Source organism: Mycena indigotica (genome assembly GCF_014461135.1).
Source record: "Mycena indigotica strain 171206Taipei chromosome Unknown Mind.scaff0005, whole genome shotgun sequence".
NCBI lineage: Eukaryota > Fungi > Basidiomycota > Agaricomycetes > Agaricales > Mycenaceae > Mycena > Mycena indigotica.
Genome location: NW_023503004.1, coordinates 1,654,009 through 1,681,099, shown reverse-complemented (window position 1 = coordinate 1,681,099; position 27,091 = coordinate 1,654,009). Strand labels below are relative to the sequence as shown.

At 53.6% G+C, this 27,091-nt stretch overlaps 3 protein-coding genes across 3 annotated transcripts; all 3 read left to right on the top strand.

Moving 5' to 3' along the window:
* Window positions 1–3,846: 3,846 nt before the first annotated feature.
* MIND_00578500 (Short-chain dehydrogenase/reductase family protein) lies at window positions 3,847–5,135 on the top strand (the record flags this gene model as incomplete). The annotated part of the gene is made up of 8 exons (XM_037362546.1): window positions 3,847–3,921; window positions 3,968–4,224; window positions 4,278–4,330; window positions 4,378–4,594; window positions 4,640–4,762; window positions 4,812–4,865; window positions 4,915–4,978; window positions 5,025–5,135. The coding sequence occupies 8 exons, from the start codon at window positions 3,847–3,849 to the stop codon at window positions 5,133–5,135; spliced, it is 954 nt and encodes a 317-aa protein (XP_037220467.1).
* A 2,635-nt stretch (window positions 5,136–7,770) lies between these two features.
* MIND_00578400 (Saposin B-type domain-containing protein) lies at window positions 7,771–9,428 on the top strand (the record flags this gene model as incomplete). Its single annotated transcript, XM_037362545.1, has 12 exons — window positions 7,771–7,844; window positions 7,896–7,980; window positions 8,029–8,042; window positions 8,088–8,127; window positions 8,175–8,285; window positions 8,338–8,644; window positions 8,698–8,744; window positions 8,799–8,817; window positions 8,871–8,906; window positions 8,960–8,984; window positions 9,034–9,283; window positions 9,336–9,428. The coding sequence occupies 12 exons, from the start codon at window positions 7,771–7,773 to the stop codon at window positions 9,426–9,428; spliced, it is 1,101 nt and encodes a 366-aa protein (XP_037220466.1).
* Window positions 9,429–11,421: 1,993 nt separating this feature from the next.
* On the top strand, window positions 11,422–14,078 carry MIND_00578300 (BTB domain-containing protein; the record flags this gene model as incomplete). Its single annotated transcript, XM_037362544.1, has 8 exons — window positions 11,422–11,467; window positions 11,517–11,759; window positions 11,812–11,991; window positions 12,047–12,599; window positions 12,803–12,983; window positions 13,031–13,191; window positions 13,245–13,996; window positions 14,047–14,078. The coding sequence occupies 8 exons, from the start codon at window positions 11,422–11,424 to the stop codon at window positions 14,076–14,078; spliced, it is 2,148 nt and encodes a 715-aa protein (XP_037220465.1).
* Between the last annotated feature and the right edge of the window lie 13,013 nt (window positions 14,079–27,091).

Genomic DNA, 27,091 nt, shown 5'->3' with positions numbered 1-27,091 from the left:
GTACCAGCCGAGAATGTTGATAAGTCGAGCTTCATAATTCCCGTTCTGGGTGGTGAAAATATCGCCAATCGATCATTTTCCGAAATATCGATAAGCTGCTGAAGCGTGAATTCCTTCACCAAGTCCCGAAGAGTAACGTGAATGTAGCGATCACCAACTAAAGAAATGTGAACAGGTTTGTGGTCAATATGGATATCTTACCAAGACTTGATGCTTCCTTCATTGTCGGTGCATGTTGGTTGGATAATGCAATTCGAAGAGCATTCGTATCCAAATCTTGGAAATTATACGTGGTGTGGGTATTGCTCTGAGAGTTATGGCTTGAAAGAGGATCGGTATCACGATTTGTAGCCGTTGGATGAGTGCTTGATTCAAAGACATGAGCAACATTCGATGCTGATTGAGCATTGGTAAATGGGGTGGTCGGAAGATCATTGGGTTCAAGGGAGCTCGTCTATCATAAAATTAGAGCACAACAATTATTTTATTATTCAACAGATAACTTACCTCTGTCATTGGTTCCCGATGAGATTCGTGGATATCCTCCTCCTCTTCATCATTCATCGCAATCTCATTCCGGCTCTTCCATTGCGTAAACTTACGGAACCACACTGGCTTTACAAGCAAGAGAACTTGAGCAGGGGCCGCGTTGGGCTTGAATCGACCACGTGTTCCATCCTTGTTAAGTTGAAAGTAGTTTCTCGCAATGACACCACTTTCTGTCAAGCCGAGAGGTGCTCGATTTTTGTCGCAAATAGTGATGTCGGTATCGTCCAGGGGGAAGACAGTTTGGCTTCTAAAATTGTACGATGCAATCTCGTCATTGTACATTGGGCGTATTGCTGCAAGACCTTGGTTTAAAAGTTGTTGCCCAGTAGAATGAACGTAGATGTTCGGAACGACTTGAGATACAATCTAGGCAATGTGAGCAACTGATCACAGTTATAAGTCGGATGTACCCCAATTTTCTGATGCTTATTTGACCGAGCAGGGAGGCTTGCTAGTGTAAAGTTAACTGCGCCAACCATACACGAATGTTTTTCGACTGCAGCATTGCGGTAAAAGGCAAGATCTTCCTCATACTTAGCATGTGCGGCATTATAACCATTAGCCGATGCGACAACAGGTCCGATTGAGCTTGAAGTGTTTGTGTTGGTTCGTGCACGTAATGGATCAGGTGGAGGCGCCATCCCACCCTGACCCATTGCTCGTACAATTACTGGCTCTATGGTAAATTTAGCTCCTAATCAATACTATGATCTAGAGCGCACCATTTCTTTGAGCTGCATTGGTTTGAGTATAGATATTGGTATTGCGCTGAGGACCCAATTGCGGAACACGGAAAGAGGTCGAAATTGAATTGCTCTGTGTTGTTTTCTGGGTGCTTATGCTGCTAGTCTTAGCAGTATAGGTTTTTGCCACTATGTGTGAGGTCAACACAAGAAACACTACTTGGAAACTATCACATACCTTGCGAGTCACGTAACATCTGGCTTTTTTGCTTATAATAGACGTAACAGGATGGGCACAACATAGGACCATTTGCTTTGAGTTGTCGGATTGGTGTATCTGGAGGATAGTTCCCATGACCAGGACCTTTGCACTGAGAGCCACGGTCGCATCTGACAGAATCTGTCATTGAGAAGCTGGACTATAATCAGCTTCTTTAGCTTGGAATCCAGCGTGTAACGCTACCACTGAGTCTAAATATCATGTAAGATGAAAAGGAATGAACTTCATGAGCACTCAACCACGTACTTGAACGAAGATAATGCAAGCTGGGCCTTAAAACCTCTTCTCTGTTGTTGTGAGCACAGAACTCAGAATGTCACAATTTGGTCACACTTTTGATTTCAAGGTGACTGGTGCTAAACTTTAGACTACCTCGTTACATATCGTCTTCGTCATCAGTAAATAACTGAGTTAGCAGGTTTTCCGTTTCCTCCTCACTGTTTCCTTCCCCATCACTAAACAAAAGATCATCCGACATTCCATCATCGAGCTCGTCGTTAATTTCACCCTCCAACTCAATATTTTGCTCGAAGACCTGTTGCCCTGACTCAAAGGCTGTTCGAAACTGCTGGTGTACAGGTTGCCCAACTCGGTTAAACTGAGTTTTCAGTGCATTGAATGTTGGCCAGAATGTAGTAGTCGAAACAATAGGTGAGCCCAGTGCCTCATAAAATGGGCGAACAAAGTCTTCGAATGGAGGGCAGGTTAACTGGAAGACAGGATGAGTGGGAGGGGACCAGATTTGTTCCATCTCATCAAACAGTTCCCCAGGAACATGAACCTATTTGCATCATAGGTCAATAACTCGAAATCAAGAAGTAGTCATACCATATAGTTCCTTGCATTGAATCGTTCAGGGTTTCGATGAATCTGACTCGGAATTCCCTGTGGTAAAATTTTGTGTCGGTTTGAGCGACGAGGACTGTTATTGAATCGGTCAACCCAAGCATTGAGCTCTGCCTGCAGCCAAGGAATAGCAAGCCATCGAAAGAGATATCTATAATAAGCAGATATTAGACGTATTCAAAATGTAGACAATCATACGTTTCAACTGGAGTCGGTGTCTTGAAATCGATATATCCCAACGCTTCACCTTGGTTCATAAGTGACTCGAATCCTGGAGCAAAATTTTGTCGTATTATAGACCAGCCAATCTCAGATTTGATGTTCATTTTGTCAAAAAACCACTTGTGCTGAACCGTTCCTTCAAGTGACGGATCAAGACGCTGGCGAATTGTTGAGTGCACATTGGCAATGCCATTATTCTCCCGTCCTGGATCACTAAAAGTGAGGAGTGGAACACCTAAAGAGAAGATAAGTTTCGATAACATCAAGAATTAACAGTACCTCTATCCTTTCGCATAGCCTCAAGATAATAGCTTGTAATTAGGACTGGGTTGCGATTTGTCCACCATATCTTGACCCAAAGAAACTCGCCAGTGAAGGGATCAAGACCCAGATGAAGAAATAGACCATAGTACCGCCACTTATCATGTTGGTCGAAGCTAACAATCTCGCGAGGTCCAGCACTATAAAACCGTCCACGGACAAATTTAGCACGATGTTTGCGTGATTTGACTGCAGCTGGCTCAAATTCATGCAGATATGCCAGAATGGTACGCCTTCAAGTCTGGTTAGACCTGTAATTATCCACAATCAGAATACGTACTCAGCAACCTTGACTTTATGTTCACGACGGAGTGTGACGACAAGTGTGCGAGCACCCATATGAGGGTAAGATACACGAATGCTTCGGACAAGTGCTTTAAACTCATCCCCCAGCCCAGCTGCCTCTCGTTGCCGGACGTTCAGTAGTTGTAGTTTATTGCGTGCGCGAGAGACACTTTTGTAGCTGTTGAAGACTTAGTCTCAGGTGTTCTCCAAGTTCACATCTCTTACTCACCTCACACTATACTTTTCACAATCAAGCTGAAGTTCCTTGACCATATCCAGCTCAATCTCCTTTGCAATCTGAACGTCATTCCAGTTGAATAGCCAGTAGTACTCGACTTTCTTATGGAACCAGTCTTCTGGGGCTAAACAGGCTAAGAACAATATATTGAGGGTGGTCCACATACGTAGCTTGGTTTTGGGCATCTTCGTACACAAGTGTTACAGGCTAAGATGTAGGTAGCTGGGGTCCCTGATCACACCGCATCAATGTTCCGACGTCAAAATTTTGATAGTCCAGAGGCTGTTGCCATAGTGACATGACGTGGTCTGACGTGGCACGATTTTTCATCTGAGACAGCATGTGTTTTTTCGCTTCCACGACACCAGGCGACGGGTGCGCAGTTTTCCCTGCTCTCTCCCATCGTCGACCACTGCTAAGCCATGGGTGCTGTTCTGACCCGCATCTCGCCGCCGAGCTTCAAGCCAGAGCGCGACATTCCTGACCAGACGGGCAAGGTGCGTGGCTCCGTTGGCCTGCTCGCTCCAAACTCACTGCTGCAAGGTCATCATTGTCACTGGGGGCAACACCGGGATTGGGTACGAGACTGTGAAGCAGCTACTACTCAAGAACGCGACGGTGTACCTCGCGGCGCGTTCGGCGGAGAAGGCTGCTGCTGCTATCGCTCGACTGAAGACCGAGACGAATGGGAGGGAGGCTGTATTCCTTGAGCTTGACCTGGCGGATCTCCCCAGTGTCAAGAAGTCTGCGCAGACTTTTTTGGCGAGGGAGGAGAAGCTCCATGTCTTGATTAACAACGCGTGCGTGTTGGCTTCATCTCTGTCTCCCGCGCTGATAAAGGAGACGACGCCAGAGGTGTCATGAATTGCCCGACGGATATGCTCACGAATCAGGGCTATGATATGCGTGCGCCATGGTCAATCTTATCCAGTTGCATTCTGACCCAGCCACAGAATTCGGCACCAATGTCATCGGCCACTACCTGTTCACGACCCTCCTTCTCCCAGCACTGCGCAAGGCCGCAACCGACACCGTCCCCGCCCGCGCCATCCACGTATCGTCAGCGGGACACATGCTCGCTCCGGGCCGTGGAATCGAGTTCGCTAGCATCACGGGCTCGAAGGAGAGAGACAGATGGGTTAAGGCGAAAGGCGGCTTTCTCGCTCCATGGTGCGCCCCAGCTGTTGCTCGTCTGCCCTCATCTCACTCTTCAAGGTGGCTGTACGGACAGAGCAAGCTGGGCAATATATACCTTGCCAATTATTTCGCGAAGACCTACCCCGACGTGCTTGTTTCTTGTTCGCTGCACCCAGGCGTAATCCGGAGCGAGCTCCAGCGGTGCGTCGGCACGACGGCTCTGTTGTCTCGGGGTGCTCACGTTGTCTAGACATTCGGCTGGTTGGATGCAGGTCATCGGGAACGGCATTTTTTACCCAACTCCGTGCGTTCCCCAGCTCTTGCGCGGCTGCCTATTTCACCTGATCGTCTAGACTTGGCGCACTTACCCAGCTGTGGGGGGCGACCATTGCGACACCGGCGCAGGTCACTGGCCAGGTGCGTTGATATCATCCATGCTGGCGCCAATTCATCGTCCATTCAGTATTTGGTGCCGTGGGGCCGCGTGGCGACTCCGGATAAACGCGCAAGGGATGTGAAGATGGAGGACGAGATGATTGTGTTCGTGAAGGACGCCGTGAAGGAGTATATATAGCTTCTGGGAATAGAACGAGACGCGATGCAGGTCTCGAGTTCGGAGTTCTAGTTAATGTTCAAATCATTGATTCTAGTTCAAATCTATCGTCTATGGGGTGCAATCAATCAGCGAATATGAGTATAACCTCGACACAAGTCGTCCCACCAGCCACCCTCGCGCCGTATGAATCGTGTCCCCTCCACAGTCCACTCCTTCCGGAAGCCGTTTCCGTGGTGACTATCCTCCGTCCAATCCCAGCCATGCCTCTGCTTTCCAGACCAGTAGCGAGGTACGCGCATCATCGATACCGCCGTCAGCCGGCCCTCCGTTTCAGCCCCCACCGGGAGGCCCATTCGGACGGAGCGCAGTGCAGGATTATGCGGTGTCCACGCACACAACAGCTCCCGCATCTCCTCGATGTCTGCGTCGCTGGGCGGGCCCCCTTCGGTATCACGGTCATACCTGAATCCAAAGTCGTCATATCTGTAATTGATTGATGGGCCTTTGTTAAAGTAAAACATTGGGGGCGTGTTGAACTGGATGGTAGGAGCAGGGACCAGTCGTAAAGTGTGCAGATGCTGCAGTTGGGGCAGACAGTCGATGCCGAGACGGAAAAGCGCCTCCTGCGGCGTTGGTCAGCGATGCATTGACAGCTCATGAAGATGTACTCGCCGGTGTTGGAGCCCCGTCGTGGTATATTACCTCCAGGATTTCACAGTTGACGAGCTCCACTGCGTTTTCTATGACTTGATCCTGCCACTCCATGACACGCAGCGACACAACACGCAGGGAGGTGTGCGACACCGAAAGATGGACCAGGAACTGGGCCAGCGTGGGGTCTTCCCAGGCTCCGTAGCGTGCGAGGCTGACATGGTACTTCTTAGAGTTGGGGATCGGGGACACGATGCGCAGCCACTTGAGGTCGGGGGCCGTTGAGAGCAGGTTCATTTCTGGGCCGTGCATGAGGAACCACGGCGCTGACAGGCCGACCAGGCGCTTGAGACGTGGCGGGGGGGAGTTTGCTGGCAGCAGGGCAAAGCCATGCGGCCCAAGGGGCGGGGTCGGAATAGGCCCCGGCACGTAGTCGTTATCTGTGGGCCGCGCAGCTGGGCTCTGGAGCGGGACGGAGATGTCCAAGTGTCGAAGATCATGGGCATGCACTAGCAAATGGCCGATGCGCTTCACCTGGTTCGTAGCAATGCGGTGAAACTGAATGCCGAGCGAGCTGAGCCCCGCCCCCATCCTTTCGCCAAGTGGTTGCTGGGGGTCGTCGATGACGAGGATGCGGGGAGAGAAGGACGGGTGGGCGGCAATTGGGCCAGTGGGCATTGGCGGCGGTTGGAATCCACCGCCTCCCGACCCACGGTGGCGAAGCAATTCAAATCGAATGTCCGTTAAGACACGATGAGATGGGGGCGGCAGTCCCAGCGGTTGCGAGCCATCGCAGCCAACGAAAGTGAGAACCTCTATCCGGGGCAACGCATGTATGGTGTTGAATAGTAGATGAAACTGGACTGGCTGCGTGACTGTGAGGTGGCGCAGGTTCCGAAAGCGTTGGATTCCCATGAAGATACTCCCCATTTGACCTATTCGCGAAGCTGAGGGGGAACACTGTGTTGTAGCATTGCCGAAGGATGCTTACCTTTATCGGCGGGACCGTCGACGAGGCGGAGCGATACACTCAAGACGAACCCCGCTTTCTCCTGATTGGTGGGCCTATCCCAGAAGGGCTGGTGCTGCACGGCTAAGGCGAGGTTGCGCCAGGAGACGTTATGGAGCAACGACTCTGTGGCCCATTCGTTGAATTGGCGGGATACACGGGCAGCTGCAGCGAGGGACTGCTTGTCGTCCGCCAACTGAAAGATGCGGAGCCATATCTCCGCAGGGAGGGGACTGGAAACGGTCGTCGTCATGGTGTGAGGAGAGAAGCGGTCTAGATCGGCTCGGCAACTTGGAAGTCACCGACGGTCTAGACACTGTGATGGGCCATCAAGTCTGACATCATGCAGGTAATGCCACGTCGACATCACTTTGCTCTTCCCCTCATCTGCGCGTTCGTGTCGCCGCTTCGATTCGACTTCTGTTACCACTGGCGCATGCTCTCCGTAAACAATTCCATCGGCACACTTACCCCAAAGCCTAACGGGCGGAGCTCCGGCCGCGCATGCTGTTCCTGCTGTAATCTACGGTCCACCTGAATTTAGCCCAGCCAGCCGTAGTACCCCAGCAGATTATAATTATCGCTACAAAGGGAAACGAGACAAGACATCTCGCTCATGACGAACATTTTGATAAAGTCGCCAGTGATCGACTCCCCGCTCTTGTTTTACCCATTCGGGGACGACGACCGCCACCCCCGCGGCTCATACTCTCGCACCGCCCAGGGATGCGATACTTCCGCGGTGGTATGATGAGCGGCAACTGGATGTCTCGCTCGCGATCGGTGAGTACACCAAAACAGCTTCCACGGCGCTGAATTGGCAATACGATAGGAGCGCACACCGTTTGCCGGCGTGCCAAGGCGATATATGGGATCAAGACAAGGCGAATTTAGCGAGCTCACAAAAGCTAATCCTCGTACAAAAGCAGAGACGCCGTGCTTGGCTGCCGGCAGCCCTTTCTTCCCCTCTCCGCTAACGACAAATACCGCACAATGAGCACCGACGCGATTCCGATTCCGAGGCTACATGGTACATTGGGGACGACCGAAGTCGGGGCTATCATAGGGTGCGTCGATTGTCTATCGCATTCTCGGACATTGACTGTCATTCCTACCAGGACGTTCCTCTTTGGAATTGCGTCCCTGCAAACCTTCCTCTATTACTACAGCTATCCGAAAGATCCACGCGGTCTAAAGCTCGTCGTAAGCCGACCGATACATTGCATTTGAGCTCCAGCTGACGTCTCCTAGGTCGCAATTATCATGTTTGTGCACTCTCAGCTTCTCGACCACCGTCTTATCTTCGCCAGGACCCTGGAATTAGTCCATTCAGTCTTGGTGTGGCATGGGGTGCGTGATCCTCCTTCGGCCGTACGATTACTAACCGATAAATCCAGGTCTACTCTATTACCGTCACATTCTACGGGCAGATCGAGCATCTGCTCAACCCTCCTCACTCGTTGTCTCTATCTATCCTCATCACCGCGCTTATTCTCCCATTGGTCCAGGTATGCCTCGCCGCCTTGATCGTTTCGCTGTCTCGTTGTCCAACCATTGTAGACATTCTACGCCCTTCGCATCCAAGCGCTGTCTGGCAGCTGGACCATTACCCTCATACTCACCACCCTCACAATCGCGCGTCTGGGCTTCAGCATCGTGCTGATGCAAATCTTCCTGACATCCACAGGCTTTTCCGTTCTTCATACCGAAGCGCGCTGGGTCTTCACCACGGTTGCGTCGCTGGGGCCGGCCGTCGATATCTTGACAGCCGCCTCTCTGTGCTGGTACTTGTATCATATGAAGGCGGGGAGCCAGCCCGGCGCCCCGAGCCGGCGGATCGTCGACACGCTTATTGTTTGGACTGTCGGTGCGTATACTGGCCAAGTCGATCTGAATTCGCCACCGACCACGTATTTTCAGAGACGACTGCTGTGACAAGCCTTGCAGGGCTTTTCCAGCTGATTTTCGTATGTGACCCTTCTTGCGTTGCGGACGAGTGAATGGATTAACTTGTTTATCAGTTCCTCACACGCGATGACTGTTTGTTTTGTCTCTCCGGCTCTTTTCACGCTAGGTTAACGGATGAACGGCAGTAACATGGATGACGTTTTATCTTCTCCAACCGAAATGTGCGTGGCCGACAATATTTGTCCGTGCGCCGAGCTAATTCTCAGCTTCGTAGTGTTCTCTAATTCAATGCTCGCATCGTATGCTCCACTTCGTTATCCGCTATTCCACAACACTGACCATTTGAAGCCTCAACAATCGTAATAACATTCGCGACATGGCGGGCGCCGGCGGCGTCATTACACTGAGCGCCCAGGACACGCGCGGCGGGGTGAGCACCATACAATGTCTTTCTTTCCTGCTCCTTCTATCGTCTGGTCTCTCGTCTGACGGTGGAACTTTGTCCTGGCAGGGTGTCGTGATCCAGATGCGTCGCATGACGGAGACGAATATCGACGGGGATGGGGATAACTTGGATGGCGGCCGCGTTTTCTCCAAGGTTGGTGCGATTCCGCTTGGCTACTCAGTGGGTTGATTTTGTTGTGTGCCAGTTAGGGGACGAGCACAGTGTACACCCACTGAATGAAGGACCGGACGGATTACGGGACGGCGGCTCAATGCGGAAGTCTAGAAATACAGATTAATTTTGTTTTTAATTGACGAAAACCTTCGCGATTTGGATATCTTTTGTCCGTATATATACTCACACCAACATTTTTCTCTTAAAACAACAATTACATCAATGTGATTGTGATAGATGAAAAAAATTAAAATCGCTAATCGCTGACTCGGATCATGACGTTAACACCATCCTTCTTTTCACTCAACCACGACGACGATATCGATTGTACATGGGCAGTCCTTTCGATATGCATGGAAGATATCATACAGGACCCGTCCATGACTGACCCTTCCAATCTCGTCGCTAACTGCTGGGGCGGCAATGAGGCTTAGAGGAGGCTTTGGGCAAGGGTAGGACTCACATTGACCTATTTCTGTAAATATCCGCACAAAACTGACAGGTTTTCTCTCGCAGGTGCTTCCGGGCCTTCCAAATCCTCCGCCCGGATGCCGACTTCGATGGGACAACGGGGGACTGGGGAAGAGCCTGAGGCCTCGTTTTTGCCTGTTGTTCGCCATCGATAGGAGGCATTTGCAGGCCCAACTTCCTGGTCTCTAGGTACATGCTTCAGCGGAGCGAATGGCGCCGCATATCAATATGCAGCCCTCAAAATCCGAGTCGCCGCGGCTAGGTGTGTACCAGTATATAAGTACCGTCTGGCTTGAAGGCTCATTGTAGCCAGCACTGCACTACATGGCCGCTCCAGCACAACATCTTCTTGCCACAGAGTCCAAGGCACTCTTCTACTCCATCCTTGAGTCCACCGCCGGCCCTCCCAACGCCAAGGCTGCCGAAGGGACAAACAACCCAGATCTCGACCAACTCCTCATTCAAAATGCGCGCTGGGTCGCTGGCAAGCCTCCCGGCTTCTTTGAGGAATTGGCGGGGCGGACCCAGACTCCAAAGGTGCGTGTGGAACCGCTTATCGAGAATGTACTAAGCACTTTGCAATAGGTATTGTGGTTTGGATGCGCAGATTCGCGTCTCGCGGAAACTACGATTTGTAATTGCGAGCTCGGAGATGTGTTCACTCATCGTAACATTGCCAAGTAAGGCTCATTCCTGTCGGTGACATGATACTGCTCATGTTTCAGTCTATTCCCGGTCGACGACGATAACAGCCATGCCGTTCTTGACTATGCTGTCAATGTGCTCAAGGTTGAACATAGCAAGTGTCGCTCATGTCCCCTCGTTTATGACCTTGACTCTTCCTTCAGTTGTCGTGGTCGGCCACACACGCTGCGGAGGCGTCGAGGCTGCCTGGGAATGGTCGAAACTCCGACGCGTAGACGACCCATCGACCCCGGTCGCACGCTGGCTCATTCCGCTCATCGAACTGGCCCGCGATCCAAAGAGGTTCCCGTTGATTCCTTCGGAATCTAGGGAGGACACTCTGCGAAGATTAACGGTAGCAAATATTTCACAGCAAGTACGTGATGGGCCAGAAGTCCCGTTTAATACCCTAATCCATTCCTTGTAGATTCGAAATATTCGCGGATCACTAGTTATGCAAAACGTCAATGACTCGCGCCGGCTTCAATTTCACGGTCTCTTGTTTTCTCTTGAAAACGGGAAGATCCGAGCAGGCCCAGGAGACGACGACTCGGGGGAAGGGGGATCACTGGCAGGATTTCCATGTACCGATTAAATGTGCATTTGTCTAATAATCAGTTTCATTTACTTTTGAAGATTAAATGGTTGTGATAGAGATGTAGTTATACCTCAATTGCAAGCAGCACCATGTTAGGTATCAATCATCGCAAAAATTACAATTGAGTATAATCTACTATATTAATTAAGTACAAAGTGACACATGATATCTCGGATCAGGACGGTCGCCATCTTGACTCCTCCTGTCACCATGCCCAGAGGATTTTCCGCCTCATCGTTGCCACAATCGCACGACCACACGACAAGCACACTGTCGCCATACGCTGAGGAACGGCATGTGATACACTTGTGAGCTTTTGCTCTTTCCCCTCGTTTTCGTGCCCCCTCCCTCCCCGCTCCATGTAATGCCGTTGGACGTTGCTCATTCGCAAGCCCCGGACCCTCCCATGCGTTCGTCCAGCATCTCCCTCGTTAATCCCCCCCTCAAAGACCAGTTCAGGTCGTGCCGCATCTGAAGCACCCCCTCAAGTTACCTTATGGCAGTTTGGCGGTGAACGTCTACTTAACGGGAAACTCACCCTCCCACTCGTCCCTCTTGGAACCGCAACCCCGACCCCGCCAGCCTCTGCCTCACGGGCTACGCTGGGACCGCAAACGACGTACCTCTACCAGGTGGTCAACCCCAGCCCGACAACAACAGTGAGAGATGGGTTGTTTACGACCGAAACTGTGGCCGTTACAGGTGTGTCCAACGACTTCCGCGTTAAGCTCCTCAGCTAATGACTATGTCTTAGGCGCCAGAACGATCGTCGCCAGCGCCTCGGGGTGGTATGAGCCACTCCCAAGCGGCGCCAGCATCCAGTGCAGCTTCGTCAACACGACTTACGGCGAATGCTTCGATGGAAAGTCGGGTTCTACGACACTGGCGAATCGCGGAAAGCCCACGCCTGTTGTTCTTGCTGTGTCTATTGCCTGTGCGTCTCCTCATCTCATTTATCACACGTCATCTGAATGACGACAAATGACTAGCCTCCGTTCCTTCCACTTCCACCTCCCTCGCGCCTTCTGCATCTTCCTCCTCCCCTGCCCGTCCCCACCCAAGCACCCTTGTTGGCGTTGTCGTCGGCACCATCATTGGCCTCATGATCATCGTTCTTTTCGCATTCCTCACATTCATTTTCCGCCGGCGCACTCGGCTCCGACAGCGGCGGTCTGAGATGATTCGCTTCCCTTGTCCAGAGTCCACGACTTCGCTGCCAGGTCAGAAGCAGTGGTCCGCACCGCAGGTTGAAACCGGGCAGTATGGGTCTGTCGGTTTGGTTACACCAACAACAGGGACATTCAGCCCCAGCTACGTCCAGTACAATGACAGCGCCCATTCTCTATACCCGCCCACCCTCACTCCCGCAACGACATCGGTTCCTAACACCCATTCTCAGTGGCGCTCGGGGGAAACGGCACCCTCCTTGAATGCACCCCCGACCACTTCTCTTCCCGGGGGCGAAGGGAGGGACAAGGCGTTGCCCCGGATTCCCGACCGGAAATCGACAGCGACCGCGATTTACGACGAGCCGCCGCCCAGGTACACGCAGTTAGTAGACTCACATAAAGTGAGGTGGGATGTGCGGAGAGAGTAGGTATGGGTATCCACCGATGTTGTCCTAATGTAGTGGTTGGTGTACTACTGATCTTACTGGGTTTCTGTTCTCGAACCAGCCCGAAAGAGAAAATTTCGGCTTCAGCGGGTTTAGACTAATCCGATCCGTAACCGCGTGACACGCCAAGACCCTCTTTTGCCTCTCGACACGACAGGCAAATGGAAGAAGAGGAGACGGCTGCTCGTCCGTTGAAACGCGCACGAAGCGACTCGCCTTTGCTCAACGAGGAACTGCCGCAGCGCAACACCGACTTCTACTTCGAGTCTGACACCCTTTGTGTCATCCGTGTCGAGCAGACGCTCTTCAGAGTGCGACTGCGTTGTGAAAGTCTCAGTTTTGGACTGACAACGCCCAGGTCCACAGATACCTTCTTATACAGGCTTCTCCCATCTTCGCCAACCTCTTTGAACTCCCTCAAGGAAACTTGGTGATCGAAGGGACCAGCGATGCGAACCCCATAGTTTTGCCCGATTCTGCGGCAGATTTCGCTAGCTTGCTGAAATATCTCTACCGAAGGTGCGTTGCAATGCTTATGGGCCGTGATTCTCCTACTTATCCCTGCCCTTCAGCGCTTCTGACGCCGGCGCTCAGGACATCCCAGTTTCAGAGCTTCACAACGTCTTCGGCGTTGCGCGTCTCTCGCACAAGTACGAGATGGCCAGCTGGCAGAAGTGGGCTGCGCGGTGTCTCCGCGAACTTGTATCATCCAGCGGGGCAGTGTTCTCCTCCGAAGATTTTGTGGAAGCGTACGACCTCGCCTACCGCCTCCCTGACCAGAATCTTCCCAAGAAATTGTGGGTTGTGTGGTGGAAACGCGTCGCTGATGGCCAACTTCCGATCGTCCCCGCGCTCGATGCCGGCGAAAAGCACAACCACCGCTCCTTCCTCGCATCCTTGTACGAACTCGAACTCGCCACGCTACCGATGGGAAATGCCGCGCCAGTTTTGAGCTTCCCGGGCTTCAAGCCGGTCCACATCCAGCGGATCTTTGTTGGTCACTGGTCCCTTTCGAACTGGTGGACACAGTTTACGGAGACAATCCCTGTTTTCCCGATCACCAGTGAGCGCTCCTGTCAGCAAGCGGGACAACATGTCCCGCAGTGTACCGCGAATTACGCCCGCATCTGGAGAGATGCGTATACAGCTGCAGCCGCCAAATATCCGTCTACGTCGCAAGTCCGCCAGCGTGTGGTAGAGATGACCAAGTCCTTCACTAGCCCTCAGATTTCTGGGACTCTCTGCCGGTACAAAGCAGGCGCGGTTGACGACCCGCTCGCAAAAGCGACCAAGGCTCTATCGAGCTATACAAACCATTTTTTCGGTGCGTCGTTGTCGCCCGAACTTCACTATGAATACTGAGAATGACGACAGCCGCTGAAAACGGTTTAGCTTCGGCCGAGTGATACTACCTCATTTGAAATCATTAAAATAGCACTTGGTCGCCGTCATCATGCTGTCTCAAATGTCTTGTTTGAAGTTGTTTCTGATAAGACTATTGTCCTTGTGATGGATTGAAGCGATACTTAAAGCAAGACCGCCAACTTGGCATAAGTATTATTGAAACCAGTGGCTGGCAAACCATTAATAGCTGCATTATGATCATCTACAACTACCAGTAGTTTGAATAGTGATACTATCTTCCATCAACTCCGCAGGGTACTGGAACCAGGAATGCTGACTGGTAGGGCTCCAATCATCCAGCTTCCATTTACACATCGGTGAAGAATGGTTTGGAAAATGTTTATGTACACCGTTCTTTTCTCAAGTAGTCTTGATTGAGATATATCTGGTATATATGATCCACCTGCCTGATAATATCTTGAGATTTGGACTCAAACAAATGAGGGTTTCTGCAAGGCACATCGGGGATTCAGGCAAAAAGGGCGGCCTGAAGCTGTATTTAAATGGCAGAGATTTGGTGCTGAAAGTTGATTGCTGCCAAATCAAGGCCCCCAATGTAGATGCACGTGACCGGGAAATTTCCAAATAAGGTAGTTTAACGGCCACGTGCACGGAAATCAAGAGCCTTGATTTACCAGCAATCTGGGCCATTGATTTTGGCACATATCTGTGACATATAAATCCTACTTCGGGTGGCCTTTTTTGCGCGAATCCCCAGTGTGCTAAGGGGGTTCATCATTTGAATCACAGATCTAGGGTTGGAAAGTGTTTTTCCGACCCTCTGGGGACCCCTCTCCTGCCATATAGGGTCATATCTTCCCACAATTAGCATCACATGACCACTGATGCAATCAAAAAGTAGCATAAAAAATTCAATCTTGGTGAAAGTTTTTTTTTTCAAAAAGATTATATATGTATATCTTATATGTGTAGGTATATACAGTTGCAGAGAATCAAAGCTGACAAGTTGTATTACTCAAAATTTATATGTAGGAATGAAAAACTAAGTGTACAGCTGGAAAAAGGGATTTTTTTTTTTTTTCCCTTTCAGAAACTATCAAACCTTTTTTCAAAATTATAACTTTTTAGTGCCAGATACCTGGCAAATCTTCGACACCCCTAAAATCTCACGCTATTATGATATATGGGGTATCAACAGACAGGTTTCGTTGAGCTCTATTCAGCCAGACCTGCTTCAGGACAATCCTACATTTAGTTATAAATAAATTATGACTTTGATGGCAGAGGGTTGACATGGGAAAAACTAGCTAACCACTTCTTCCGCAGTTGTTCCTTGGCTGTTTTTGCTACTTCAATGGACATGGCCTTAAATACAACCCTTCCCAGGTTTCCCTCCTTGCCTCCCACCCTCACTATGCTCCCCAAACGCAAGTATGGTAGGTGAAGAATGAGTTTCTTCAGGGTTAAAGGCAAGGAAGGACTTGCTCGGATCACCAGACCCAAGCATGGTGCTTTGTCCACTAGCTTTCAAGACGTATCGTGATAGGATGCATCTTTGTCCTTCTTTTCTCCTTCGTCACTCCAGGCTCGCAGCAGCAGCCTGTTTCTTGTTTTCCCCACCCACCATCCCTTACATTACATTCCACATCCACTATTCAGACATTTCATTCACCTTGACAAGCCTGCTCGTCACAAGTCACACGTTGTCACTAGTTTTGATTTCCTATTTTAGTTTCCACTTCCTTTTCTAGTTGCCATTTTCTACCTTTGTTTCCATTTCCTATCTTTCCTGACTTTGTTGCTCATTTGCCATTTGATTTTAGTTTCTATTTCATTTAGCCCTTATTTATCTAGTCTATAAAAGATTGTCCATAGTTAGTAGTTAGCCCAGTGCTTTCCCTCCCAGTCTTTCCCTTCTGACTTTGAGTTCTCTCTTGAGTTCATGAGTTCTTGGTGTTGAGTTTCTTGAGGGGTTTGTTAGCTCCTCAACCCCTCCGGAGACGTCATGATCTACCTTGATGACATCCTGATCGCCCATTCCGACCTCTGAAAACACTGGCAGATTGTTCAGGAGGTCTTATGGCGACTCCGAGAGCACAAGTTGTAGGTCGATGCAGTAGGGGCAGCCCGCCTCTACTACCGGAACGTCTGGCAGCACCATGGGACTCTGGAGAAGTACATCTCCAACCACGGCTCGCAGTTCATTGTGGACTTCACACGAGAACTTTGGCGTCTAATCGGCATTAAGCCCGCCACGTCCACCGCGTATCACCTGCAGACAGACGGGCAGACAGAACACGTCAACCAGGAGTTGGAGCAATACCTGCGGATCTTCACCAACTATCAGCAGGACGACTGGGACGAGCTGATTCCGGCCGCGGAGTTTGCCTACAACAACCATGTTCACTCCTCCACGCAACAAGTCCTGTTCATGACGGACTCGGGCCGGCTCCTGCGCATGGGCTTCGAACCCGGAGTCCGCTCCGCTATGGAGTCTGTGAATGAGTTCCGCAACCGGATTGCCACTGGTGTTGCTGAAGCCAAGGCCACGCTCACAAAGGCCAAGGAGGAGTACAAACGCTACTATGACCGGAGACGCACTCCGTCTCCGGAGTTTAAGGTTGGCGACCGTGTTTGGCTGGATGCCTCTGACCTCAGGACGACTCGGCCCTCGGAAAAGTTCTTCCATCGCCGCCTCGGACCGTTCAAGATAGTCGCGGAGATCAGCAAAGGTGCCTACAAGCTCGACCTCCCTCCGTGCTACTCGAAGCTCCACCCAGTCTTCCCTGTCGTCAAGCTCGAGCTCACCCAGGACGACCCCATGGACGCCCCCCCCCCGGCTACGACCAGCCTCCTCCGGACCTCAAGGACGGAGTCCCGGAGTGGAAAGTAGAGGAAATCTTGGACGCAACGGTGAGGTATAAACGGCTGAACTACTTTGTCAGATGGAAAGGCTATGACGCGTCGCGCACGACCAGTGGGTCCGCTTTGACCGTGTCTTCGCCCTGGAGAAAATTGCGGAGTTCTATCGTAAGTACCCTGGCAAGCCACGGCATATCGCCTCCGTGACCTTCGACTCGATTCCTTTCTGGTCTATGCGTCGGGACGCCACATTCAAAGGGGGGGTGATGTCAGGGCAACCCCCCCTTTCGGCCCCTCGGAGACACGTCCGACTCCGGTCCGATTCCGGTTCCGACTCCAGTCCGGCCCTCCATCTCGCCCGCACAATCACCGATCCGTCAACGCCCTCCCGACAGTCGCCCTGGGACCTCGCCTGTGACGCCTCCCAAGCCTTCTGTGCCCGACAGCGGCAGCTACGGACAAGCAGTATATAGTCAGCTCCCTAGCAGGCAGACCCTTAGAGTTTCTTCTCTTTGGATCCTCCCCTGCTTGAGCTCATGTGAAATGACCGCTGTGATGCATGCCGACTTGATATCGGGGAAGAGGGATCGGAGGGACGGTGACGCACCTGTCGGCGCGTTGAGCGGCGCGAGGGGTGCGATAAACTGTGGCGCAGGCTTCTGGGCCACGGGAATTACTGGTGGTGGTGGGACCGGGGCCGGGGCCGGGGCTTGGTCTGGCAGAGCATTCCTCACGGATTGCTGGATTGCCATAAGGACCGTGGCAAGCTGCGCTTCCAGCCCAGATAGCCGCTCCTCGGTTGTGGGCACTGGTGGGCTGTTTGCGCCACCACTGGGGCCGGCATTACCGCTTCCGGAGGCTTCACCGTCTGCCATCGTGAGAAGCTGAGTGGGACGCGGGGTAAGGGGGGTCCCAGGAGTCTCGGGTCTTTCGGAGAAGATGGGGGAAGGAGTACGGCTAGGTCGAGTGGCGAATCGTCCTCGGACGCGATAAGGCTCACGTCGGTTAGCCGTGGCAGCGGTTTACGGTTGTAAAGAATTTAAATGACACGAATTGTTCTGCGAGCACAGTGTGAGATGAGGAGAATGTACGATAGCTGAGACTGACTTACCTGCGAGCGCAGTGTGAGACGATAAGTCTCGACAGCGCTCGCAGGCGGCTTATATACTATGCGGAGGGGGTCCGAGCACTGTGCTTGGGACTCCAAGCGCTGGCGCGCTTGGGCGGCGTCCACGCTTGCCTGCTAACCCGGGTCAATCCACCCCACCACTAATTGACCCGCCAACATCATCAGGTCACATGATAAGCAATCATGGGAATATATTACCCGATATGGTAGTGGTCCCAGAAGGCCCTTAGAAAACCTTTTGACAGTATATCCGGTAACTCCAGTTTTCAAATAATGACACCCCCTTGGCTGAAGGTTGCAAATAAATTTATTTAGGCAGTCAATATCCCATCATACAAAGAATATTATCAATATCTGCAAAGATATATATATGTTTGCTTTTTCGCGTTCCTCGGGAGTCTTTGGAGACTGCGCTTTTGAGAGTTGGACCGACATGTCAACAGGAGTATAGACAGCCTTTGCATCGTCTTGTCGGTAGCGCTTCACCATCGAATCAATATAAAATCGATGGGACAGTGATATCGTGCGCTTAGCACGGTCTCGGATGATCTCGACTCCAAGAATGGATTTTGCTTTCCCCAAATCTTTGATCTCGACGTGCTTTGCGATCTGTTGCTTCAGTAGAGTAACCTCAGCCACGGACGAGCAGAACAACCCAAGATCATCAACGTGAGTGCTGATAATGGAGGTAGCGGTGTTGGAGCGACGAATGAAGACGCACGGATTGGCAACACAGACCCGGAAGCCAAGCGCGACCAGAATAGATCGAAGCTTGTAGTACCAGAGATATGCGGCCTGTTTCAGCCTGTACAATGCCTTCAGAAGGCGCCAGACCCAGTTCTCCTTCCCGCGGACAGCATAACCAGGAGGCTGACGCATGTAGATGGGTTGGTCGGGGTCAGTCTCGCTGTTTGTAAGGGCAACCCCGGAGGCCTGAGATCAAGGTCCTAGCAGGGGAGGATCCAAAGCGTGAACATTGGTAAGCGAATACAAATGAAGCTGACCTAGCAGGGGAGGATCCAAAGAGAAGAAACTCTAAGGGTCCGCCTGCTAGGTAGCTGACTATATACTGCTTGTCTGTAGCTGCCGCTGTCGGGCACAGAAGGCTTGGGCGGCGTCGCAGGCGAGGTCCCAGGGCGACCGTCGGGAGGGCGTTGACGGATCGGTGATTGTGCGGGCGAGATGGAGGGCCGGACCGGAGACGGAACCGGAGTCGGACCGGAATCGGAGGCGTCTCCGAGGGGCCGAAAGGGAGGTTCCCCTGACATCACCCCCCCCTTTGAATGCGGCGTCCCGACGCATAGACCGGAACGGAATCGAGTCAAAGGTCGCGGAGGCGATGTGTCGTGGCTTGCCCGGGTACTTACGATAGAACTCCGCAATTTTCTCCGGGCGAAGACGCGGTCGAAGCGGACCCATTGGTCGTGCGATGCGTCGTAGCCTTTCCATCTGACGAAGTAGTTCAGCCGCTTATACCTCACCCTTGCGTCCAGGATTTCCTCTACTTCCCACTCCGGGACTCCGTCCTCGAGGTCCGGAGGGGGCTGGTCGTAGCCGGGTCGTCCGTCGAAGGGGGTCGTCCTGGGTGAGCTCGAGCTTGACGACAGGGAAGACTGGGTGGAGCTTCGAGTAGCACGGAGGGAGGTCGAGCTTGTAGGCACCTTTGCTGATCTCCGCGACTATCTTGAACGGTCCGAGGCGGCGATGGAAGAACTTTTCCGAGGGCCGAGTCGTCCTGAGGTCAGAGGCATCCAGCCAAACACGGTCGCCAACCTTAAACTCCGGAGACGGAGTGCGTCTCCGGTCATAGTAGCGCTTGTACTCCTCTTTGGCCTTAGTGAGCGCGGCCTTGGCTTCAGCAACACCAGTGGCGATCCGGTCGCGGAACTCGTTCACTGACTCCATGGCGGAACGGACTCCGGGTTCGAAGCCCATGCGGGGAGCCGTCCCGTGTCCGTCATGAAGGGGACCTGCTGCGTGGAGGAGTGAACGTGGTTGTTGTAGGCGAACTCCGCGGCCGGAATCAGCTCATCCCAGTCGTCCTGCTGGTAGTTGGTGAAGATCCGCAAGTACTGCTCCAGCTCCTGGTTGACGCGCTCTGTCTGACCGTCTGTCTGCGGGTGGTACGCGGTGGACGTGGCAGGCTTGATGCCGATTAGATGCCAAAGTTCTCGGGTGAAGTCCGCGATGAACTGCGAGCCGCGGTCGGAGACGTACTTCTCCGGAGTCCCATGGTGCCGCCAGACATTCCGGTAGTAGAGGCGGGCTGCCCCTACTGCATCGACCGTCGTATGACACTCCGAGAAGTGGGCGCTTTCCGAGGGTGTCAACGACGACCATGATCGCGTCGTACCCATGGGCTTCGGGAAGCTCTACGATGAAGTCGACGGAGACGGTATGCCAGCGTTCCGGAGGCGTTTCCGTGGGGGTGCAGTTCTCCGTGGGGCAGTCTCCGGAGTGCCTTGGTGCGACAGCACAAGTCACAGGTCGCAACATACCGGCCGATATGGCGAGACATCTGAGGCCACCAGTAGTTCCGGGAGACCAACTCCAGGGTCTTGAAACGACCTGCGTGTCCGGCGACTCGGGTGTCATGGCAGAGCTCGATGATGCGTCTCCGGAGGTCCTTGTCTTTTGGTACGACGATCTTTCCTCGGAAATGGAGAAGACCGCCGGAGACGGCCCACTCGTCAGAACGTGAGGAGCGGGGGCCTCGAGCTTGACCTTGAACCTTAAGAAGTTGCCGGGCCGCTAGTGCGACGGGCTCCTCCAGGTCAGGCTCACCGGAGAGGGCATCACGGATGTCACGGAGGAGTTCAGAGCCGGGACCGGAAACGGAAACGCCCTCGAGTGCGCGGACGTGGAAGAGTTCAGGCCGCAGAAGGACGACGTCGGAGTTGTCGGAATCGACTCCGTGGTCGGGTCTCCGGGAGAGGGCGTCAGGCCGACCCATATCGCGGCCAGGTTTGTGGTGCAGCGTGAAGTCGAACCGGGAGAGGTACAGAGACCACCGGGCCTGTCTCCGGTTGAGGTGTTGCGTCTTCCTGAAGTACTCCAAATTCTTATGGTCAGTCCAAATCTCGACAGGGTGCGCGGCGCCCTCGAGGAAGTGTCTATATTCCTCGAGTGCGCGGATGATCGCGAGCATCTCCTTGTCGTGGATTTCGTAGTTGCGCTGGACATCATTTAAGCTTTTGGAATAGAATGCTACAGGGTGCCACTTCCCGTCCGGGGCGGATTGTGAAAGAACCGCCCCCGTCGCATAATCAGAGCTGTCCGGCTCGAGTCGGAAAGGCCGTGTGTCGTCCGGAATCGCCAGGACCGGTTCCGATGTGACCGCGTCCTTGATCGCTTGGAACGCGGAGGCCTCCGTCGCCCCAAGTCCATTGCTGGTCCTTCTTGGTGAGCACGAAAAGAGGGCGCGCAAGGGTCGAGAAGTCCCGAATGAACCTGCGGTAGAAGTTAGCGAACCCGAGGAACTGCTGAATGTCCTTCTTGTTTTCCGGAGTCGGCCAAGCGGAGACGCCTGCGACCTTGACGGGGTCCATTTCGACGTGGTTGTGGGAGATGATGACTCCGAGGTACTCGATTGACGATTTTTCGAAGTCGCACTTCTCCGCTCGGAGGTACAACTTGTGCTCTCGGAGTCGCCGCAAGACCTCCTGAACAATCTGCCGGTGTTTCCGGAGGTCGGAATGGGCGATCAAGATGTCGTCAAGGTAGATCATGACGTCTCCGGAGAGGATGAGGTCCTGAAAAATGTCATTCATCATCGTTTGGAACGTCGCGGGAGAGTTTGTCAGGCCGAAATACATCACCAAGGGCTCGAACAGGCCTCGGTTAGTCCGGAAAGCCGCTTTCCACTCGTCACCTTCCTTGATCCGGACGTTGTTGAAGCCCCAACGGACGTCGAGTTTGGTGAAGTAACGAGCGCCTTTGAGCCGGTTGATGAGGTCGTTGATCAGCGGAAGGGGGTACCGGTTTTTGACAGTCATCGCGTTGAGAGCACGGTAGTCCTGGACGAAGCGGAGTCCGCCATCCTTCTTCTTGACGAAGAAGACCGGAGACGCCATCGGAGACTTGGAGGGGCGAATCCGGCCCGTCGAAAGCCCTTCCTCGATGAACGCGTCGAGCTCGCGTTGCTCGAGGGGCGAGATGGGGTACACCTTGCAGTTGGTGGGCTTAGCGTCGGGGACGAGTTCAATGGCGTGGTCCCAGGCTCTCCGCTCCGGTAGCGTGTCGAAGGACTCCTTGTTGAAGACGTCCTGGAACTCCTTAGCCTAGTCCGGGATCTCGGAGGGCGCAGGGGCGGAGTTCCTGGCGAAGGCTTCGGCCAGGCGTTGCGAGACAGTACTGCCAGCGCGTATCTCCTCCGAGGGGCGGAACGAGGTGTAGAAGATGCGGTCACCATCTTCAAGCTGACCATCGTCATCGTCGTCGTCGGAGTCCGGCGTCAGATCAGGCAGGCCGGAGTCGTCACCGGAGACGGAATCGTCTCCGTCATCAGACCCAGAAAGGTCCATGGCGCAGACCGAGGGGAACGGGCCGGAGCGGAGACGCTCCTGAAGAGACCGGAGTCGCCGCAACTCGGTCCGTTCGACCCGCTCTTCCTCACGGCAGGTCGAGCAATTGCGGGGGCACCGTGTCATCTTGACCTCCTTGGTTTCCCAATTGATCTCTGGGTTATGTTTCCGCAACCAGGAATACCCCAGGATGAGGTCTTGCTTGCCAAGATGGGTGACGGCCAGCTGAACTCGTTCGGCATGGCCCTTGTAGCGCAGGACCAAGTCCGCGATCTGTTTGATGGAGCCAGCGTCATTGGGGGTGCCATCGACATTGAAAACCGGAATCGGCTGATCGAGGGTGCGGACCGGAATGCCATTCCGAGCAACATAGTTCGTGTCAATGAAGTCGGAGGTGGCACCACAGTCGACAAGCCCAGAGAGTGAGAGCTTCAGCGCCTGGTGGTGGACTCGAGCTCTAACGGGAGGTGGAGGGAGTTCGCCCCAGGGGCAGCGGCAACGGTGTACTGCTTGGGCAGTTTCTTTTCCCAGGCAGTGAGGCGGCGGAGGACGATGACCGGAGTCGCGGGCGGAGTCGGAGACGGAGTCGAGGCGGGGGCAGGAGAGGGTGTGTCTTTCGTTTCGGGCTCATTGTAGGGCAAGGAACTGCATTCATCATACAAAGAGGCAAAACGATTTATAGACGCGAACGAGGGCACACCAGTCACTCGTCGGCGGGGACAAAATCCTCTCCGGCCATCGACTCCGCTGCCGTCTCCGGCAGGGCAGCTGTGTCCGTGTAGCGGGCGATCAACTCCGCTAACATCTCGTCACCGAGTTGTTGGATCACCTCGTCGAGGATGTCCATTGAGCGGACATCGGCGGGGAGGGGGCAATCCCGGCGAGATGGTTTGGGTCGCCGCACCTGAAGCAGGCGCGACGAGGGGCACCCCGAGCCCTGGTGCGATCCAACTCCATAGGGACGGGAGCTGGAGGCGCCGGAGCGGGGCGCGGGCCGCGGGTGGCACGACCGGAGCCACCGGGCGGAAAGGGGCCGGAGCCGGGATGCGGTTGACCGGAAACGGAGTCCGAATCAAACCGCCAGGCGTCTTGGGGGCGGCTGACTTGATCAGCTTGGCCCGGACCAGGGCCTCGTATTGACGGAAGGCCCGGGTGCGCCAGCTAAGGTAATCCCGGAGGTCCGGGGGGTCGTTCGAGGACGTGATTCCGTTGTTGATCAGGGGGTCAAGTCCGTGGCGGAACTTGGTCACCTTGACCAACGCGTCTTCGAATCCGGCGAGGTCCATCAGGTCCCCGAAGTCGTCGGTGTACTGGTAGACATCCTTTGTGCCCATGTGATAGGCGGAAGTCTCCAGTTTGGAGAGAGCATGATCTTGCTCGTTCTCCTCGACGAACCGGAGTCGAAACTCGGAAACGAACGAGCCCCAGGACGGAAACGGAAACGGGCTTTGCTTCCGTGGCGCTCCGCCCATTGCTGAGCGGGTCCTTCTGCCATAAACGACATGGCATAGCGGACGGCCTTTTCCTCACTCGCCTCTCCGTTGACCACGAAGGCCTCAGGGGCAAGGCGGGCGTAGGTGCGGACCGCGGTAGAGGAACGCGCGGGCCGCGTTTCCGGTCGCCGTTGAAGGTGAACGGGGGGTTTGGTCGCAAGACCAATTTTGAGGCGAGGTTGATGTCGCCAAAAAGGGCTTCGAGTCGCCCTGGACCGGAGTCGGAGTCGGAATCGACGTCTCCGGCGATGGTGTTTGGGGTCCGCCAGCATTATTAGCGGCGGCAGCGGCAGCGGAAGCCTGGTTGGTGAGTAAAGCAAGGGCCTCAGTTAGGCTATCGATTTTCGCCTCGAGTGAGTCCAGCCGGGCGTCTGCGGTAGGAGTGACTCCGGACGGCATGACGGGTGCGGGGACCACAGGAGTAGAGGAGGAGGGGACAAGTGGCAGGGGCGGTGACGAGGGCGGAACGGACTCGTACTCCAAGCCTGAGTCAGCGCCGAACCTGGCAATCTTGTCCGGTTGATCCCGTAGAGAGTTTCTTCTGCTGTAAGGGCAACCCCGGAGGCCTGAGATCAAGGTCCTAGCAGGGGAGGATCCAAAGCGTGAACATTGGTAAGCGAATACAAATGAAGCTGACCTAGCAGGGGAGGATCCAAAGAGAAGAAACTCTAAGGGTCCGCCTGCTAGGTAGCTGACTATATACTGCTTGTCTGTAGCTGCCGCTGTCGGGCACAGAAGGCTTGGGCGGCGTCCGCAGGCGAGGTCCCAGGGCGACCGTCGGGAGGGCGTTGACGGATCGGTGATTGTGCGGGCGAGATGGAGGGCCGGACCGGAGACGGAACCGGAGTCGGACCGGAATCGGAGGCGTCTCCGAGGGGCCGAAAGGGAGGTTCCCCTGACACTGTTGAGGAAAGCGGAGTTAACAACAATGACATGGAATTCCCAATCGCGTTTTGCAGCAATAGCGATCAAGAACCGCAACATCTCCGTCTTCACAACAGGAGCAAAGGTCTTGTCGAAATCGACACCAGGGCGTTGACTCGAGCCCACAGCACAGATGCGAGCCTTGTAACGGTTGAATAACCCAGTTGCGTCGAGTTTGAGATTATAGACCCAGAGAGCAGCCAGGGGGACCACGCCTGGTGGGCAAGGAACCAATTCCGCAGTTCCCAGTTTGTGTAAACCCTCCAGCTCGTTAGCCTCCGCCTCCAACCATTCCGGTTTCTCCGGTGACTCCAGCATCTCTCCACGATTACGAGGCGTTTCACCAGTTGAAATGGCATATGTTGACTCGAATTTCTCAAGTGAGAGAGCGAACTTGGCGTCTTCCTTGGGCAAATCGGTAAGCTCTGACATAGTTTCATCGTCAGAAGTGGCTCCCCCCTGCATTGCCCGCAGTTGCAAGGTCAGGGGTGGTAGTTGAAGTACCAGCCTTCTTCGACAAAGCATTGGCGATGCGTTCGGAGTGTTTGCGAGGCGGCGGAAGTGGACGTGGTTGACGTGGTTGGCGGGGACGTGGCACTGGTGCTGGTGCGACATCTGCAGCCTGATCAGGGACTGGAGACGGTTCGCGGGGGGCAGGATCGGCAGGCGGAGGTGTCGAAGGACGAGGGATGGGAGTATCGTCAAGATCGATAGTGGATTTGATTGACGAATATTCAAAATTCTCCCCCTCAGACCGAAGTTCCTTCAATTTGGAGTTGACTTGGTCGTCGAACCGAATATGGGGCGACGAGACGCAAGCTCGTTTTGTAGGTCAATACACCTTCCATGCCTTACGGTCATCTGCGTAACTGACGAAGATAACTTCCTCCGCGCGAGGGTCCAGTTTCCTGCGGGAGACTTTATCGTTGTAGAGAAACGCTCGACACCCAAAACGGTGGAACGACCTATACTTCGGCTGTTTACGGCGAGGGTAGCGGACGGAGAAGGGGGTACGATGGTTGAGAGCACTGGTTGGGTTGCGGTTTTTGGTGTAGACAATGTAGTTGCAGGCCTCAGCCCAGAGAAATAGTGGGAGCTCGGAATCGATTAGGATTGTTCGAACTCGGTCAAAGATTGACCGGTTTTGTCGTTCCGCAATTCCGTTTTGCTCAGGCGTTCTGGGCGAGCTGAAGGTAAAGGCAATACCGTTTTCCTTCATATAACTCCTCCACACATTGTCGATGAATTCTCCACCATTATCCGAGTGGAAACCCTTGAGCTTCCTCCCAGTCTCCGTCTCCACCAGTAACCTCCACTCCTTGAATGACGCAAATGCATCGCTCTTCCGTCGCAGATAGTAAACCCAAACCCAACTCGAAGAGTCATCCGTAAAGGTGATAGCGTATTTGGAACCGCCAATGGATTGGACTGGGGCGGTCCAAAGATCCGAATGGACCAGGTCAAGAATGCCCTCGGCTCTTTCCTCCTCCGAACGTGGAAAGGAAGCACGAGTCATCTTGCCTTTAGCGCAAGATGCGCAAACTGGAGGCGTAGCATTGAGCTCGGCCTTCGACAGTTTAACACCAGCAATTTGACCCTTCCGGACAAGATGGCGAATATGCCCGTAACTGAGGTGACCAAGACGTTGATGAAGTTCCTCAAGTTTTGAAGTGGTCGTAGATTTGGTGGAATACACCTTCTCTGAAGACGATGTGGGGGTATCGAGGTGGTAGAGCCGGTCGCTCTTCAATGAGGCAGTCAAAATGACCTTCTCAGTCGAGGTGAGTTTCCGAATAAATGCTCCACCGTCAGCCTTCTTGAAGGTAACACTCTTGCCATTCCCGAAAACGGTATAGCAGTCGGCCTGGTCAAGGCACGAAAACAGAAATGAGTGTCGGGTGTGAATTCGGGACATAGCATGATTGCTGTAGTCGTAACCCGAACCGAACCACCCCTTCGGATGCGAACCCAGAAGTTGGGCTTCGCCACGGCCTTCGATTTTCCTCTTCCCATCTCCAAAACCGTTGATATTGCCGCCATTGGTCGTTGGAGTATGTGTCGAAAAATCGTGCAAAACAGAGTGGATGTGAGTTGATGTACCAGAGTCGATGATGGCAGACGTG